The sequence below is a fragment of the Phasianus colchicus genome, chromosome 2, assembly GCF_987193195.1.
Source record: "Phasianus colchicus chromosome 2, bPhaCol1.hap1.1, whole genome shotgun sequence".
Classification (NCBI taxonomy): Eukaryota; Metazoa; Chordata; class Aves; order Galliformes; family Phasianidae; genus Phasianus; species Phasianus colchicus.
Window position 1 is genome coordinate 107,485,614 of NC_143437.1, and position 17,487 is coordinate 107,503,100.

At 50.3% G+C, this 17,487-nt stretch overlaps 3 protein-coding genes across 5 annotated transcripts; 1 reads left to right on the top strand and 2 right to left on the bottom strand.

Moving 5' to 3' along the window:
- Positions 1-1,428: 1,428 nt before the first annotated feature.
- Positions 1,429-3,381, bottom strand: LOC149919269 (gallinacin-4-like). The gene is made up of 4 exons (XM_090136740.1): positions 3,166-3,381; positions 2,377-2,463; positions 1,686-1,812; positions 1,429-1,569 (listed from the first exon to the last, which is right to left on the bottom strand). Exons 2-4 carry the CDS (start codon positions 2,432-2,434, stop codon positions 1,563-1,565), a joined length of 192 nt encoding a protein of 63 aa, XP_089992866.1. The 5' UTR covers positions 2,435-2,463; positions 3,166-3,381; the 3' UTR covers positions 1,429-1,562.
- Positions 3,382-6,924: 3,543 nt separating this feature from the next.
- On the bottom strand, positions 6,925-9,765 carry DEFB1 (defensin beta 1). 3 transcript variants are annotated; one of them, XM_090136742.1, is made up of 3 exons: positions 9,678-9,765; positions 8,134-8,222; positions 6,925-7,803 (listed from the first exon to the last, which is right to left on the bottom strand). In XM_090136742.1, exons 1-3 carry the CDS (start codon positions 9,746-9,748, stop codon positions 7,679-7,681), a joined length of 285 nt encoding a protein of 94 aa, XP_089992868.1. In that variant the 5' UTR covers positions 9,749-9,765; the 3' UTR covers positions 6,925-7,678. The 3 variants fall into 3 exon arrangements, with proteins under 3 accessions (XP_089992868.1, XP_089992867.1, XP_031459798.1); XM_090136741.1 differs by lacking the exon at positions 9,678-9,765 and adding an exon at positions 9,499-9,631 and having other exon boundaries at positions 8,134-8,221; XM_031603938.2 differs by lacking the exon at positions 9,678-9,765 and adding an exon at positions 9,499-9,609 and having other exon boundaries at positions 8,134-8,224.
- Positions 9,766-9,821: 56 nt separating this feature from the next.
- On the top strand, positions 9,822-14,611 carry XKR5 (XK related 5). Its single transcript, XM_031603798.2, has 7 exons — positions 9,822-9,879; positions 10,298-10,481; positions 11,297-11,478; positions 12,052-12,261; positions 12,368-12,537; positions 12,772-12,883; positions 13,394-14,611. Exons 1-7 carry the CDS (start codon positions 9,822-9,824, stop codon positions 14,428-14,430), a joined length of 1,953 nt encoding a protein of 650 aa, XP_031459658.2. The 3' UTR covers positions 14,431-14,611.
- Positions 14,612-17,487: the final 2,876 nt, after the last annotated feature.

The following is a 17,487-nucleotide window of genomic DNA, read 5'->3' on the forward strand; positions in this document are numbered from 1 at the left end:
AGAAATATCCCTTTGCAGGGAGGCCCAGTGCTCTGTGACAAACATCAGGCTCTGAGCTTCAGGTCAGCCCTTTGCATGTAGGCCTTTGGGTTGTTTCCCTTAATAGCCAAATATCATTGCTCCCACCTTTGCTGAGCTTACGTGAGCACTGAGCTTCACACAGGTGGTGGGAGGGATGGGTTGAGTTCCCACTGAACCTCATAGATACATGTTCCCCTTACCACCAAATACGTGCCCTCAGAGCAGATAGCACAGCCTGAACATGTCCTTTATTAACCCCTTGTGTCATAGGAAAGGCTAATTTCATCCGGAGAGATGTTTCAAAAAGGTCTTTGGTCTCAGCTAAGCTCCTGGGGTTATTCTATTCTATTCTATTCTATTCTATTCTATTCTATTCTATTCTATTCTATTCTATTCTATTCTATTCTATTCTATTCCATTCCATTCCATTCCATTCCATTCCACTCCACTCCACTCCACTCCACTCCACTCCACTCCACTCCACTCCACTCTACTCTATCCTACCCTATCCTACCCTACCCTACTCTACTCTACCCTACTCTACTCCAATCTAACCTATTCTTCTCTACTTGATTTGGACAGGCTGCCCAAGGAGGTGGTGGGGACACCATCCCTGGAGCTGTTCAAGAGCCATAGAGATGTGGAACTGAGGGACGTGGTCAGTGGGCATGGTGGGAGTGGGCTGGGGTTGGGCTTGGGGATTTTAGTGGTCTTTTCCAACGTGAAAGATTCTGCAATTCTGTGATTCTACTCTATTCTACTCTATTCAGGATGGTCCTGACCATGGAAGATCAATTGTGGAGAAAGAGGAGGTCACAGAGCAGCCTGCAGCTTTGGAGTTTTCCAATAGGGTTCAGGTTGGGATAGGAGAAAACTCTTTGCAAGAGGAGAGAATGAAATAGCAGAGGTATTGGCCTTTCATATACTTTGTCTACTTGCCATGTTGTGAGCCCAATTACAACTGCAGCTGATGTGAATGTTGCAGATTTACTGCAAATTTATACTGCCCAAAATAACCACGAGTAAAACCAGGCTTTGAATCTTAAAATGAGATTACCTGCCACTTTTGTTCTTCTTGGATCCCATAATGACTGCTCTTAGCAGGTCTGAAATCTCTGGACCTCATATGTTCAGAACAGATGTTTTACAAAGAGTTACACTGGAAAATACTTTCATACTCCCTATGGAAGTGATGACTGACTGGAGCTCTGATCAGGACAGTGGCTCCTAGCAGGTCTGGGTAAAGAACATGCTGGTACCCATTCAACCAGCAGCACGAAAGGGCATTTTGGTAAACTAAACATACCTGAATCTGATTTCAGAATTCTTATCTTGTTCAAGCTTCTGAAGATTAATGCTCTTTCTAATGAAAATAATAACAAAAACACACATGGCTGCCACAGAATCTCCCCAGATATTGCTTTTATTAAAAGAATGGCAAATGTTTGTTATAAGAATGACCGGTACAATGGTTCCCTGAGTCCAACAATGCAAGAAGAGATCATTCCCAGACTTCTGGAGATCCTGTGCAATTACTCACGCTATAACCTATGCAAGGGAAAGAACGGTACTGAGTTTTCACACGTAAGTTGAAGGGGAAAATCCCACCATATAGAACTTAAATCTGGGAAGTCAGTTTGGCCATAGTCAAGTCTTAATCTTACCATTTACAGCAAGAATTCCCAAAATGGCATGGCCCCAGGTAAGTATTCCCATTGGGGCATTTCCCAGGGAAGCAGAAGGTCCCACGATATCCACATCGGAGATGATGTCTCGGAGGACGGGAAAAGCCTGAACAATTTTTAAAAAAACAAAACAAAAAGGGAGACTATTCATAGAATCATAGAATAATTCAGGTTGGAAAAGACCTCCAAGATCACCCAGTCCAACCCCAGCCCACCCCACCATGCCCACTGCCCACGTCCCTCAGTGCCACATCCCCACCGTTCTTCAGCACCTCTATGGATGGTGATCCCACCACCTCCCTGGGCATCTGTGCACCTGTATCTTCACTCTTTTTGAGAATTTTTTTCTTCATATCCAACCTGGACCACCGCTGGTGCAACTTGAGGCCACGCAGAAGCTATCAGAGTAATCTTCACCCTCCCCAACCCAAGCGCAAAGTCCTGAAGCAAAGCATATTTGGAGAGCATGGGACCCAATTTCTTTTTTCTGTGTGACTTAAGAATGTTTTGTTAGGGATCACCTGTTGTAGTTGTTGTAGGCTGAGCTATTGACAACAAAATTTCTTTAATTACAAAATCTGGGCCACCTCCCACAGGGGACAGAAAACCTTTATGAGACACCAATATCATATGGCTTGTACACAGCCTCACATTTTCATTTATTCCTTACCCACAGCTTGGTGAACTGCCACAAAGAGGAGCACAATGAAAAAACAAAGGATTTTCATGGCAGAAGACGGACTGGGAAATCCTGTCACTGCAGAGAAATGACACTGAGATGTTAATAAGTGGTGTCCACCTACAAACACAATAGGCTGAGGAGTGAAGGACAGAAATTGTCATGGAGAATCAGATAGAATACTCTTTCTTCATTATCGTGTACTTTGCCTTAGAGGTTCCATAGGTGACACATAGGATCATGGCACAGGAAGAAGCTTCTGTGCAGAACAATACAATTTTAAATCTACCTTTTAATTGCTATGTTAATTAAGTACGTTTATCCTAAGTTGCTCGATATGTTGCAGTACACTGCAATAAATTCAATTTGCCTTGTGCAGGTTGTTAATTCAGAAACCAAAACATGATAGTTCTTATTATATTCATGCAAGGCAGCACAAAGCACATTTTCAAACCTTTCTAAAGCAAGAGTAGAGAAAGAGTCATTAAGATTGGAAAGACAGTGAAGGTCATCTAGTCCAACCATCAACCCATGCCTGTGACCACTTTTTTGTTCACTTCCAGAATTGATTTCCTCTTAGATCTCCTTCTGCAGCCAACAAAAATTCTTCTTTCTAATCAATATTTGCCTAAACTAATGCTTGATGGACTGAGTCACTGCATGGTTAAGGTTGTGACAGAGTAAAGCAGCTATCCACGGAAGATCTGAAATCTCCAGCCATTTTCAGAAGGACAGAGCTGTAGAAGAGAGGCTGAATAATGAGAAGATGTGGGTCATTACCACGAAAGAGGAGGCTCTGGGTTGGAGTAGTCCTGCAGATCAGCGTCAGCCGCCCAAATGCATTAAGATGGAGGAGCAGAGCGTGGCTCTATGTGGTTTCTGGAGGCTGGGAAGGATGCTTGCTCTTCTTCTTCTTCCAATCAGAGATGTCTGCAGTTTCGGGGACAGTCGAGGTGCCGTTCAACAGATCTTCTCTGTTAGCATCCTCCTGTAAGGTATTGCTTTCAAAATATTGCAGCATCGCCTCAAGAAATGTGCTGAGCTGCCTGCAAAACGACCTTGGGACCTCTGTTTGTGCAACGTTAGACCACAGCGACTTGCTCAAGGTTTCTGTCATGCCAACAGGTGGGCTTTGTGGTCAGCGGGAGCAGTGCTAGTTATTATTACTCAATTTAATTGCTTGTTTAACACAGAAGCATGTGCTACATCACTGCACCAGGTTTATCTCCAGGCCAAAAGGCAGAGTCTGGCCATGTCCGTGCTATTAACCTCAGCCTCCACCGTGGAGTGGCTTTGCCTCAAGTGCCTGCTGGAGATGGTCTGAAAATAGATAAAGACCACGCTTCCTCATCAGGACGCTGTTGGTGCTTAAGGAGAAACTCCTGCTGGGATTTGTTTGGTCAATGAAATAACTGCCCAGCTCATTGGTAACACTCAAATGCACTTGACTGAGTTTTGGGTGAGATCCTGGGCAGCTTGGTCTGGTGGGAGGCAGTCTACCCATGGCAGGAGGCTGGGAGATGGTCTTTAAGGTCCCCTCCAACATGAGTCGTTCCATGACTGCTCTCATCAAAACCCAAAGCACGTTGCTGCAGAAAGCAAAATTAATTCTTAGAGCTGGAAATCATAGAATCACCAAGGTTGGAAAAGACCTCCAAGATCACCCAGTCCAACCGTCCACCTACCAGCAGTATTTCCCCACAGCTTTGTAACGAGGAAGCACCGTCTCCAGCTATTTTCATTGTTTTACTCTACGAAGGTAAGAAATAAGTCACCGTAAAATGAAGTACAATAATCCAGTCCCTGCCTCCATACACGGGTTAAGATTTCCCATTTTGCCCCTCAGGTGGAACTGCCAATTATGATCGTGTTGTCTGTGAATGTGGCAACAGCTTTCTGAGCCACAACTTCACCACCCGTGCCAGCAATTTTATTATCACAGAATGGTTTGAGTTGGAAGGGACACTTGAAGGCCATCTAGTTCCAACTCCCTGCAGTGAACAGGGACACCCACAGCTCAATGGGTGCCCAGAGCCTGGCCCCAAGCATTACATTGCCAGGGATAGAAGCACATGCCCCTGAACATCCTCCTACACCACCCCCATCACGACTCCCCCCCTCACACTTTCCACGTGCTTAGAGAAATTCCTGCTTTTTCTCCAGGGATCTGTTGTAAGAGCATCTTCACCCTCCTTTTCAGGCCTCTTTCACTCCTATTTGAGGCAGACCTGCCACGTTCTATGGGACTTACTGTTCTCTGTCAGCCCTTTGCTCACTGCTGAGCCCATCCCTATGTGAGCCCCCCCTAAGCTGCCTTTCATGCCCTGTGGGGATTTTTCTTAGACCTCTTTGTTTTCTTTTTGAGTCAAAGCAAATATTTTACCGAGGTCTCCAGCACAGCCTTTTTTTAACAGCTTACAGGCTGCCTGCAGGCTTCTTGCTCCTCTTGGCTGCTTCTTTCGGTGCTTTTTTGCACTCATTTTTGCTTCTTTTTGAGACTGGATATTCACACATTAAATACATATGATCTCATTGTGCAGTTAAAGTTAACTGTACCGTGGTTGTTGTTACAGAGAGGCTCTCTGACAAACAGCTTCTGCATTAGCTCTTTTGCACCACTCACTCCCAAATCCAGAAGAAACTTTCCCTGGAGGTGCCAGGATGGCTTTTTTCCATGAATCAGCGTTTTGCATCAAACATACAATCTCTACACCCTCCCAATACCCTGACCCACCCCTCACAACTGCTCCGAGCATCATGCAGCAGGGGTGACCCATTCTTTGGGTCCATCGGGGAGGGACTGTTTCTCCAACCTCCCACTCAAGTGCTGACAAATATTTGGGTGTATGGCAACACACTGGAGTGGCTCAGCAGGTGGGGGCCAGCTGGGTCCATTTGACATCCCATCTGTAGGCTCCCTTTTCCTCTGTCACCTCCTGTCCTATGTAGGGGACAGTGCTAATGGGGACACGTGGCTGTGCAGTTGGTTTTGATGCTCGCTATTGTTCTCATGATACCTCCATGCCCCCCATCTTGCCAAGTTAAAGTTTTCAAATGTTTGAGGTGTTTCCAGTTTAATATAGCCCAAATCTTACAGCATCCATCTTTCCAATCAAGGGAATCCACCTGAGTTGAGTGAAAAAAGAGATTGTTCCATACCTGCCCCATCATAGCCACAACGTAGAGACTCACATTTCTGGGTTGTGATGGCCAGCAGCAGTTGTGTACTGCACAGAGGGATCTGCTGTCCCCACGTGTGGTCATATTTAAGAAAGATATTGCATGCTCTTTTCTTAAGAGTACCTGCACTTACTCTGGAAAGGGATAAACAGAATCAGACATCAGAGCAGAAGACTCAAGATCTTCCTTCTCCTCCTGGCAGCGGACGAGGAGGCAATGACCTTTCTGACACATCCCCAGTTCATTCCCCAGGTTCTTCATCTGTTCATGACAAGCTGGGATTCTTGCATTGCCTTTAATGCCCTTGATTTCCTAATTGCAGTTGTTATACAACCACTGTGGAGTCTCATTCACAGCTATTCCAGCAAACCAGCCCCGTGAGAGTCACCACACCTTTTTGGCATCCCACCAAATTCCTGCTTTTTTGGCTATAATTATTTCTTCTTCCTGAATGAGAGGAGTTAACCTTAATCCTGGGTGGAAGAGCGTGGCATAATCAGAACAGCAGGAACTTTGTGTTTGTTTAGCTGCCTCCTGCAGGCCATGCATGGCCCAGTTCACAAGCACGAAGGACTTTCCAGTCCCTAGATGGAGGGAGTGATTAAGGTTCAAATAGCACCTTTGGGCTCGGAGAACCTGATTATTATTAATGACTGTTTCTTTGGTAGTGGCAAGGTGCTGTGCAATAACACCAAGTGCAGCACACGTTTATTCCAGGTTGAATAAATCTGAACTCCCCAAATGCAGAGTTGACCAAACCCTCTCCTGACGTGGGCCTGCATAAGGCATGACCTAGAAAACCTTTCCCGAGTTCTGTAGGTGCCCATGAGCTGGATGTGGCTGGATGACACAGAATCATAGGATCACAGAATGGCTTGGGTTGGAAGAGACCTCAGAAACTATCTAGTTCCAACCCCCATGCTATGGGAAGGGTTAAGAGTGCATCCCAATACTGCAAATATCACATACCAGTAGTGATCCCAACCCCACATCATTCCATCAGAAGAGAGGTGGACAGCAGGGACGGAGATGTGTGGATGCCCCATCCACCCCTGGAGGTGTTCAAGGCCAGGTTGGATGGGGCCCTGGGCATGAAATGTATGAAATGTGGAGGCTGGTTGCCTGCAGCAAGGGGTTGGAGCTTCATGATCCTTGATGTCCCTTCCAACCTAAGCCAATCTATGATTCTATGATCATTCCCAACAGCTCCACAGCCACCATGGGTAGGGCTAAGGGGAACATACAGCCATAGACCTCAGAAACCAGAGGGATCAAAACGCACCTCACCAATTAATGGTTTAAAAAGCCTAGCATTATTAACCGTGGTTTATTAGATATTTACACAAGTCAAATAATTTGCAAAGTAGGCTCTTTGAATGCATGTTACAGAAGAGAAAAAGGGCACAAATCACTTCTATTTTGTAAGGCTGAGCTATTGTTCAGAGCCTGCAGAGAGCAGAAGACTTCAGTGTCCAGCTGGGTCCCAACAGAGGGCAGGTGGGAGTTGGCCATGATGGAAGATAAAAGCCTTCAGATTTTACAGACATTTAAAAGGGGAAGTGAGGAAATGTGGGGTCTAAAAGAAAAGAAGAGAGATCCTACAGTGAAGAATGGAAGATGAGGGTGATATCTCACATTCACACATCTGTTCAGAAAATACTGCATGAAGAAGGTGGGCAGGTTAATAGACACGAGCCTCCTAAATACGATGTGGTCCTTGGGGCTTTATGGGCAGCTGTCACAGGAAAGTTGAGTGTGAGAGATCTGCATGGCATGGGACACATGGCACTGCCCTTGACACAAGTAGGAAATTCACACCAAGAAACATCTTTGGAAAAGAGGGGAGTGGTCCCATTTCAGGCACACAGCTCAACCCTGCCTTGGTGATGGTGGAGGGGCAGCATGCAGGGGATGAGGAGCACAGCGATTCCCCAGATATGGATCCGTGAATAAAGAGCAGATGTGAGGCTTCCTGCCAAAGTGCCTTTCCCAGCTCCAGGTATAGCAGCACCCCAAACAACAGCATGGCCACGTAGGGAAGGATGATGTTACATACTGCTGTCACTGCTAATGACACTACCAAGGCTACCAGCTCAACGCAGACCATGGAATGTCACCAAAAGGGTCTGCAGCACTTTGCCAGTCCGTTGTAGCAGGTACCAGTGGATCTCTTGAAGAAAGGACACAGCAAGAATGAACACTTGCCCTTCATCTTCCGACACGTGACAGTGTCCGACTCTGCAATGGAGGAAAAGAACCTGTGAGACTCTTCCATTGGAATTAAATCTGGTCCCCATGCTACCAGCTCAGCCTGCAGGTAGCACAGGTCAGTTCAGTAAGAGGAGTGTGAACTCACTGTTGAGTTTTGCTGCAATGTCTGAAAGAATCCATGCAGATTGTGAAGTTCTCCCCCTTAAGCCCCCAAAAAGTGCCAACTGGAGTTTGCCTACTCAGCATTCACCTACCAGACCCAGCACCAAGCATCACATCAATATGTTCATAACAGAACATAAAAAACTTCCCAAACATAAAAAAAAAAAAATGACCTTTGATTATATTTACACTTACCTGGAGCAGCCTGGGGTACTGCCAGCAGAACAAGAAGCAGGAGGAATATGCTCGTGGCTTTGGCTGACATTGTCGTGTCACCCTGAAGCTGCTGAGACCAAGAGGAAGGAATGAACCTCTCTTTATAAAGCTCTGTTCAATGTGTGATCACCAGGGATTTAGCAATCTTATAAATAACAGGTTTGAAGGACGTGTGTCTTAACCTCTAATTACAGCTCCTGTGTGGATGCATAGCACAACATGCCCCACCCCAATAAGCCTGCAAAAATGGGGCAGACATCCCATGCCACTCCATCCCATGCCATGCCATGTGCAGAGGTGATTTCAGCACTGTCTGTATTTAGTTTCATTGGAGTGGCGTTTTAGCATAACAAAAGGAAAAACGGGCTGTAGGCCATGCACCACTTTCTTTTTCTTTTTTTTTTTTTTTCATTCAGGGGATGCTTAAATGCAAGCCCTGGAGGATGCAAAGTTCTTCCATAGTTGGTAAAAATTAGTGCTGGAGACAGAGATCCCAGTTACACTCCTAAAATCAGAGCTTGGCTCCCCAGCCAGCAGCACATCCCTGAGCACACAGATTGGGGTCACTGTTCATATGCAAGAATCAAGAGGGAAGCATAGGGCATGGTGAGACAGGCATTACACACTGGGTGTCTATAGAGAACTCTGGAAACAGAGTTGGATGACAGACTGCTGCTTAAACCAGCAGAGTTCAGGCTTAGTTCCAAGGGTTGCCAAGAAACTTGCTAAAGTTAAAAAAAAAAAAAAAAAAAAAAAAGCAGAAGAAGGAGTTAAAGCCCTCAAACACGCTCATATGGGATGGCATGGCATGGCATGGCATGGCATAGGGTGGCATGGCATGGCATAGGGTGGCATGGGATGTCAGGACATGGGATGTCAGGACATGGAATGGGATGGCATGGAATGGGATGGAATGGAATGGGATGGGATGGGATGGGATGGGATGGGATGGGATGGGATGGGATGGGATGGAATGGGATGGCATGGAATGGGATGGCATGGGATGGGATGTCCTGACATGGGATGGGATGGGATGGCATGGGATGGGATGGGATGGCATGGGATGGCATAGAATGTCAGGACATGGGATAGGATGGGATGGGATGGGATGGGATGGGATGGGATGGGATGGGATGGGATGGGATGGGATGGGATGGGATGGGATGGGATGGGATGGGATGTCCTGACATGGGATGGCATGGCATAGCATTGCACAGGATGGGATGGGATGGGATGGGATGGGATGGGATGGGATGGGATGGGATGGGATGGGATAACTCCTGATAGCCCAGTGGATCCACTGAGCTTCGGGAGCATCCCGCATGATTTTCCGAAACCACTCACAAAGGTGTGGACGCTATTTGGACTTCATTAACAGCCATCTCTTCCGACGGAGGGGAGGAAAAATAACGCAACTAATCTGTGGCAGCACCGCACTCCGTGCCCCGGCTGCCACCTAGTGCTCAGTCCAGCGGGGACAACAGGGGACATCAGGACGCGCCAACCATCCCCACCGTCCACGCGGGGCCCCAAAAAGCCTGCGAGAAGCAAGCAGCGTGACGTAACGACCCCGCGGCGGGGCGGGGGGAGGCATCTGGGGAGGTGCTCCCGTGTTTCCTCCTCCTCTTCCTCCTCCTCTTCCTCCTCCTCCTCCTGCTGCGCGCAGGATGCGCGGGTTTTGCCCGGCGCTCTGCTTGGCGCTGCTGGCGGCGGAGCGCGGAGCGCGTGAGTGAGCGCGCAGCGTGCGCGGGAGTTGCGCGGGGAGAAAGGAGAGAGCGCTGTGCCTCCATGCTCTCATCACCCCTAGCCTGGACCCCTCTGCTTGCCCCTCCTTTACTCCCTAAACGAGGGGTTTTGGGATCCGCGCAGCCTCTAGCTATATTCTCTTTTATAAAAGAAAAAAGAGAAAACACTGAAAATGTTGAATTTTTTTCTTAAATTTGAAGCTGGGCACGCTTTATCTGAACCCGACTTCAGCCATGTCCCTGGGTAGTGGTTGTGCTGTGCTGTTGCTGACAAGCTGTAAGGAGCTGACTGCCCAAGATAAGAGTGGGACACAAGCTGTGAACTTTTGGGGAAGTAGTGGGTTGTATCTTTTAGATGCATGCAGCATCCCCAGCACTGCCTCTCTCTTATTTTCCAGGGCTCTGCACCATCATCCATTACTTTTCACATGGGCAGCTGGGCTGGTTTTGTGGGACCATCACCTGCTTGGTACCTGGCTACGTGGCTCAACTCCTCAGCATCCTCTGGTTGAAGACAGATGGACACCCACCAGGCTGCAGGGTCGTGGTCCTCCACATCCTACAGTTTGGCCTCTGGAAGCGGTGAGAGATTCACCCCTCAGTCCATCCAGCCTTCTTAAACCTGCCCAAAATGATGTGGAAATCCCAACCCATGTCATCCCAACCTATGCCATCCCGACAAATGCATTGCCATCTGGTCCCATTCCATGTCATGACATCCCATCCCATGCTATCGCAACCCATGCCTTGCCATCTTGTCCAATCCCATGCCATGCAATCTCATCCCATCCTGTCCCTTCCCATCCTATGCCATCCTATCCCATCCTATCCCATCCCCTGACATGCCATGCCATGCTACACCATCTCATCTCATCTCATCTCATCTCATCTCATCTCATCTCATCTCATCTCATCTCATCTCAGCCCAGCCCAGCCCAGCCCAGCCCAGCCCAGCCCATCTGATCATTCCATGCCATTCCATCCCATGCCATTCCATTCATTCCATGCCATTCCATCTCATTTCATGCCATCTCATGCCATCTTATCTCATCCTATGCCATCCCATCCCATCTCAACATCCCATTCCATCCCATCTCATCATCTCATCCCTTTCCATGCCTTCTCATCCTATCCCATCCCATCCCATGTCATCCCATGCCATCTCATGCCATGCCATCCCATTCCATCTCAACTCATCATTCCATGCCATCCCATCCTATGCCATCCCATCCCATCCCATGCCATTCCATCTCATTTCATCTCATCTCATCCTATGCCATCCCATCCCATCTCAACATCCCATCCATCTCATCATCTCATCTCATCCCACCCCATGCCATCTCATCTCATCCTATGCCATCCCATCCCATCCCAACCCATCCCGCTGATTCTTGCAGGTACTGGGATATTTTGTGGATGGAGATGAAGGCAAAAAGCAGTGAAGGTACTGGGAAGATGCTGATGTGGCATGCAGACGTGAGTGTGCTGCGGCTCCTGGAAGCCCTGCTGCAGAGTCTGCCTCACCTCCTGCTGCAGGTGTATGTTGTCGTGGTCAGTGAGCCATCCAGCCTCATCCCTGGTGAGTCTTTGGGCTACACATGGATTTTCACAGCTGGCACAGTCATGCCTTCCAGTGTACAATGCATCTCCATGGGACACCATGCCTTGGTTGAGTTTGAACCCAACATATGTTCCCTAGGTTCATCCCACAATGTGCTGCTGTACTGAGCAGTTAGTGTTTGGGGTTGCTTCATGGAAAAAGTGAATTTTCAGCTCAGTTTTCCAGAGGGAAAGGTTGGGGTGTAAACAAGGTCATATCACTGGTTGGTGTTAGGCTCTGGTAGGAGTGGAGATGGAGTTCAGAATTTGGGTGGGGAGATTTGGATAGGGAGAAATTAGGGTAGTATGGTTAGGTTGCGGTTGGACTTGATGATCTTTGAAGCCTTTTCCAACCTGAACAATTCTATGATTCTGTGTCAATGCAAGTGTGCAAAGGAGACTCAATCTGGCAGGAATGAGTTGAAACCCTCCATCTGGCAGGATCCTCTGTCTAGCTTGCATGGGTACTGATAGCTCCTCAGAGTGCAGCTCGGATCCTACATGACAATCAGGCATCCTTCGAGCACTCAGAACTTTCCCTGTCCCCATATAGCTGTCAGTGCTGGGCTGTCCTTGCTGTCCCTCTCCTGGGCTTTGGTGTCCTACAGCCACTCCTGCTGCCTGCTGAGACCTGGCCATGTTTGCCTGCCAGCCACAGCCCTGCTCTGCCTGCTGCTCTGGAGGATGGGGATGCTGACAAGCAGGGTCCTGGCCCTGGTGCTCTTCACCAAGCTCTATTCCTGCTGGGTTCTGGCTGTGGCAGGTAAGAGCAGCACTCATAGTCCTTACACCCCATCCCATTGCCAGTTGTAGGAATGCTCCCACTGACCCCAAGTCACTTGTATCTTTTCGGTGCCAACCCCTCGCAGGCACCCACTGGGTGCTGATGTCCTTCTGGCTGGTGGCCCTGCAGAGTGACATCGTGGCCCAGCCCTGCCACTGGAGGCTGTTCAACATCCTGCTGGGAGCCGTGTACATCTTCTGCTACATCAACGTCCAGCCTGGTCCCTCCAAGCACCGCATGGCTGTGTTCTACGTGGTGAGTACCCAGGATGTGGCTCTGGGCAGCCTGGTCTGCTGGTTGGTGACCCTGCACATAGCAGGGGGGTTGAAACTAGATGAGCATTGTGGTCCTTTTCAACCCAGGCCATTCAATGATTCTGTGAATATCTATATTGCAAGATACAACATACATCATCAGGGGCTGGAAACCGGGTGGTTTGCATCATCAGAAGCAAACTGGGGGATGTAACGATGGCTCTCTGCCCTGTAGGTAATGCTGATGGAGAACACGCTCCTGCTGCTGCTGGCCACTGAGTTCCTGCAGGCAGAGATGGGGCACAGCCTACGTGTGAGCTGGGCTGCCATGGCAGGGGCTGCCCTCGGTGAGAGCACTGCAGTCTGCTGGGTTGCATGTTTGGAGAGCAGCTTTGGCAAATTCCCATCGTGTTTGCTTTATTTCTTCAAGAGCTTATTGGTTATCCAATACTGAGTTTCATGGGCGTAAGTAAGAAAGTGTTGTAATATCAGAGCGGTGAGGTTGGGAATGGCCTCCCAGTAGCAAAGAAGTGTCTGACGAGGTCCCTAAAAGCGATGATGGTGGGGGTTTGGGATTTGAGAAGGATCCATCCCATCTCACACACACACACAGACTCCTGAACTGGGTGCGGAGGCGTTCTTGGAGCTGATGTCCAGTGGGAATGGGAGGTTGCTATGAAACTGGTCCTGCAGGAGGAACAGAGGGTGCCCTGAAGTGAGATGTGGTTGGAGGACCAGCACACCGCGAGGTATTGCTGCCCAGCAGTATCTTGGCAAGGAGAAACCTGCTCTCTCCTGTGCACCTCACTGAATGCAGCCAGGATTCATCCCTTGATGCTTTCCTGCTCTTTTTGCAGGTGTTGCAGCCGTGGTGGTTTATTACAGCCTGCTCCATCCCAAATCCTCCAAGATCAGGCAGGGCATCCTGGAGAACTCCAGCTGTGCTGCTGGCAATGACCAGGCTGCTGGGAATAGCTCCTGCATGGGGCAGAGCTGGGGAATTTCAGGAGATGGAGAATCCTTGCCTGCAGAAAGGACCACAATAACTCCTAAAACTGGGAACAGCTCATCACTCTTCCAGCTTGGAGGGCGTTCAGAGGATGGATGGTCAAATCACCACCATTGGCTGCTTGTGAAGCTGGCCTTGAAGACGGGAGACGTGTCGAAGATCAACGCAGCATTCGGGGATGCTGGTGTGGGAGAGCTTTACCCTGATGGGTGGGAGATGGGAACACCCCAACCTGGGGCTGAGCCTTCCCTCCCCACAATGGAAATCGCTCCTCAAGGCTTTGGATTGGGTCTAGTAGAGGAGAAGACGGTGGTGAGGAATGGAGGAGGCAGCAAACATGAAGTCAGTGCTGGAAGGGACAGAGGAGGGCAGGAGGCTGCTGGCCACTCTGCCACCCCTTCATCCCACAGCTCCTCTGCATCCCTGCCTGAGGGCTCCTCGGTGTACTTCAGTGCCAGCACAGGTGGGATCACCTCTCCTGGTGCAGTGATGGTGACTGCAGCCTCCACGGCCCTGCTGCAAGGGGACAGCAAAGCCTGCACTTCCTCAGGATGCCTGGCAGGAGGAATGGGGAGAGGAGAAGATTTATCCCTTGAGACAGCGAGCATCAGCCCCATCCGGGGCTCCTGTGCCCACAGGCACCTGCAGAGTGACTGCGGGGTGGCAGGTCCCCCCGAGGAGCTGTGTGTGGGGACAGAGGGAGTCCTTCTGGGGTGGCATCACCTGCAGGACACCCAGCCCTGTGACACGCAGGGGGTTGTTGGCCTGAGGAGCAAGCTGAGGCCACCACGCTTCACCTCCACCCCCAAAGCTGACTCCAAATGTTCCCAGCGAGGACTGAGGGATGTGGAAGAGGGGAAGGATGTGTCTGGGATGGTGGAGTGACCCTGCGCTGTCACCGTGGGTCACAACTGGGGTGGCTGTTTTGCTCAATGAGATGCGATAGGGATGTTCATGCTGACCTCGAAGGCTGTCCCTTTGTGTGCCCATGTGGTCCTTTGTCACCAGGAGGTCTCCTCCCCTCCTGGTACTGCTTCTTCTCTTTCTTCTGGAGAGCCTTAGTGTATGGAAGGGCTGAAAAGCCTGGGTTTAGGTATTTATTATGTTTATTTAACCCTATGGGCAGTTGGAGCATCCTGCCTTTCCTGCATAGGTGATGATGTTGGGAAAGGTGGCCTTTAATAATCATAGAATCATAGGATCATTTGAGCTGGAAAGGACCCTTAAAGGTCATCTAGTCCACCTCCAAGTGACCAGAGAAGCTGCTGCCCAAAGCAGGAGCTGCTCATGACAAACAGGTGCCTAAACCAGAAACATGATGGGTTTTATTCCCATACTTTTTTACTTTGGGGTAGAGCAAGCCTTGCATTAAGGCTCAGCAGTGCTTGATCAGTTCTTCTCCCTCCACAGAGAGCTTGACCAATTGCTGGGACAGCACCGGAGCCCAATTGCTCTACGTATGGCAGGTGACAACCTCAGGACATTGAATTACAGCCATGAGCCAAGTCTGCTGGCTTCCCCATGGCTGTGGGGATCAAGAACTGGTGGGCACTGCCTGCTGCAGGAAAGCCTCCAAAAGGATGGGTGTAGAACCATAGAACAGTTTGTGTTGGAAGGAACCTTTAAGACTATCTAGTTCCAACCCCCTGCTATAGGCAGGGACACCTCCCTCCAGACCAGGTTGTCCACAGCCCCATCCAGCCTGGCCTTGGGTGCCTCCAAGGTGGGAACATCCAGAACCTCACCGGGCAGCCTGTTCCAATGTCTCACCCATCTCCCAGTAAAGAATTTCTCCCTGATATCCATTCTAAATCTGCCCTCTTTCAGTTTAAAGCCTTTTCCCCTCATCCTGGAGAGGTGTGAGGAGTGGTTAAACAAAGCTGCCACGCAGAACTCGCTGCTCACAAGGGCCCCAGCCAGACGTGTTCCATCAGGCTGAGCTGTGCTCAGGAAGCCCGGTTGGGCTGTTTGGGACTGCAGATGCCTTCCAACGTGACAACAGCTCCGTACCTCCACCCCAACCCCGGCACAGCTGTATTTTGCTTTGCTCTGCAGGGAGGAAGCAGTTGCAGCAGCTTTTCCTGAGCCCCCCTCGCTGTGCGCATCGCATGGAAGGCAGCCGAGCTGTCGGAGCACTCCTGAAGTTTTGATGCAGTTTGTTTTTCTTATCCTTGACAATATAGAATTGCTGCTTTAAGAAAACAAACCGGGCTTTGCTGTGTCCATGCGTCGTGCCGGGGTGCTCAGTGCCTGCTCATCAGCACGCAGCCCCTGGGGGTTGCAATTGGAGATGTGGGACCTGGCTCCCCTGCTGCCTAACTCCAGGTCGTAGAATCATAGAATGGCCTGGGTTGAAAAGGACCACAATGCTCATCCAGTTCCAACCCCCTGCTATGTGCAGGGTCGCCAACCAGCAGACCAGGCTGCCCAGAGCCACATCCAGCCTGGCCTTGAATGCCTGCAGGGATGGGGCATCCACAACCTCCTTGGGTAACCTCTGCAGCCGCAGCTGTTCCTCCCCATCTCCTGTGGGGAGGAAGCACAAGGCGTTCCCATTAACCTGGTGCACACCCACAGCTTTCTAAAGCAGATAGAAAAAATCGACCTGGGGTTTGTCCCCACAGCTCCCCGCTCCTCAGCCACCAGAGGGAGGTGGTGCTCAATGCTGCCGTAGCGCACTCCTATTTCCAGAGGCCGTGCGCCCATCCCGCACCCAGACCGTGGGATGGGGCTGGGAGCTGTGGGGCTGCTAACAGCTGCAGTACCTCCAGTGGGAACGGGTGAGGGCAAAATGGGAGGCTTTGGGATGCTGGAGGTGGCTGATGCTGTGCACAGTGAGTGTCTAGGTGGATAGTGATGGGACAAGGGGGATGGTTTCAAACTGAGACAGGGGAGGTTTAGGTTGGATATTAGAAGGAAGTTTCTCAGCCAGAGGGTGGTGAGGCACTGGAACAGGTTGCCCAAGGAGGCTGTGGATGCCCCATCCCTGCAGGCATCCAAGGCCAGGCTGGATGTGGCTCTGGGCAGCCTGGTCTGCTGGTTGGTGACCTGCACATAGCAGGGGGTTGGAACTGGATGAGCATTGTGGTCCTTTTCAACCCAGGCCATTCTGATTCTGTGATTCCATCCCACCACACTCAGCCTATGGTTCTCCTATGCTCCCACCTGACCTGGAATAAGGGATTTCTGCTCATTTGCTTCCGATGAGCCCTTTTTGTTTGCATTCTTGTCAAGAAAACCCCCTGTAGCACTGCAGAGAGGCAGAAGGGACCTCAGCTGTGCTGAACTATGGCAGGAACAGGGAGTGGAAGCCCAGGGCCAGGCTGGACAATGAAGGGAGTGACTGGAGCTGCCCAGAACAGGCTGTGCTGCTCACCACTGATCTGGAAGAAGGAGCAGGAACGAAACCTCTGTCCCTCCCGGCACTAACAATGCCCAGGTGGACATGCAGGTGCAGAGCTGGCACCATCCCCCACAGGTTTGCTGGTTTGGATGTACCCCATCCCTGCAGGCATTCAAGGCCAGGCTGGATGTGGCTCTGGGCAGCCTGGTCTGCTGGTTGGCGACCTGCACATAGCAGGGGGTTGAAACCAGATGATCATTGTGGTCCTTTTCAATCTGGGCAGTGCTATGATTCTATGATTCAATGTGGGTCTGTGCTGCTCGTGGCCGCGTTTAGGCTGGGAGAACATCAAGGGATTGGGGATGCGATGCGTGGCGCGGGGCTGCCCTTCTCCTAGCCCGGCATTACTGTTGGCCGTTTGTTTTTTTTTGGCGTTTTCTTTTCCCGAGCTGCGACTTCACGCCGCAGTTCCTCCTTTTCGCCCTGCAGCCCCGCGCTCCCCCCGCACCCAGCTCGCGGATTCGGGGCAGCTCGGCGGCCACGCGTGGGGCCGGGAGCCGCGGAGGTGGGGCCGGGGAGGACCGGGGAGGGGCGGCGCC

Coding starts and splice junctions, on each gene's coding strand:
- LOC149919269 (XM_090136740.1), bottom strand. CDS start 2,434: ATGAAAATCCTTTGTTTTTTCATTGTGCTCCTCTTTGTGGCAGTTCAC. Junction 1,813..2,376: donor GGCAGTTCACCAAGCTGTGG/GTAAGGAATAAA, acceptor AAAATTGTTCAG/GCTTTTCCCGTCCTCCGAGA.
- DEFB1 (XM_090136742.1), bottom strand. CDS start 9,748: ATGCCTCCCCCCGCCCCGCCGCGGGGTCGTTACGTCACGCTGCTTGCT. Junction 8,223..9,677: donor CGCAGGCTTTTTGGGGCCCC/GCGTGGACGGTG, acceptor TTGGTCTCAGCA/GCTTCAGGGTGACACGACAA. Junction 7,804..8,133: donor AGTACCCCAGGCTGCTCCAG/GTAAGTGTAAAT, acceptor CCTCCATTGCAG/AGTCGGACACTGTCACGTGT.
- XKR5 (XM_031603798.2), top strand. CDS start 9,822: ATGCGCGGGTTTTGCCCGGCGCTCTGCTTGGCGCTGCTGGCGGCGGAG. Junction 11,479..12,051: donor GCCATCCAGCCTCATCCCTG/GTGAGTCTTTGG, acceptor GTCCCCATATAG/CTGTCAGTGCTGGGCTGTCC. Junction 12,262..12,367: donor CTGGGTTCTGGCTGTGGCAG/GTAAGAGCAGCA, acceptor AACCCCTCGCAG/GCACCCACTGGGTGCTGATG.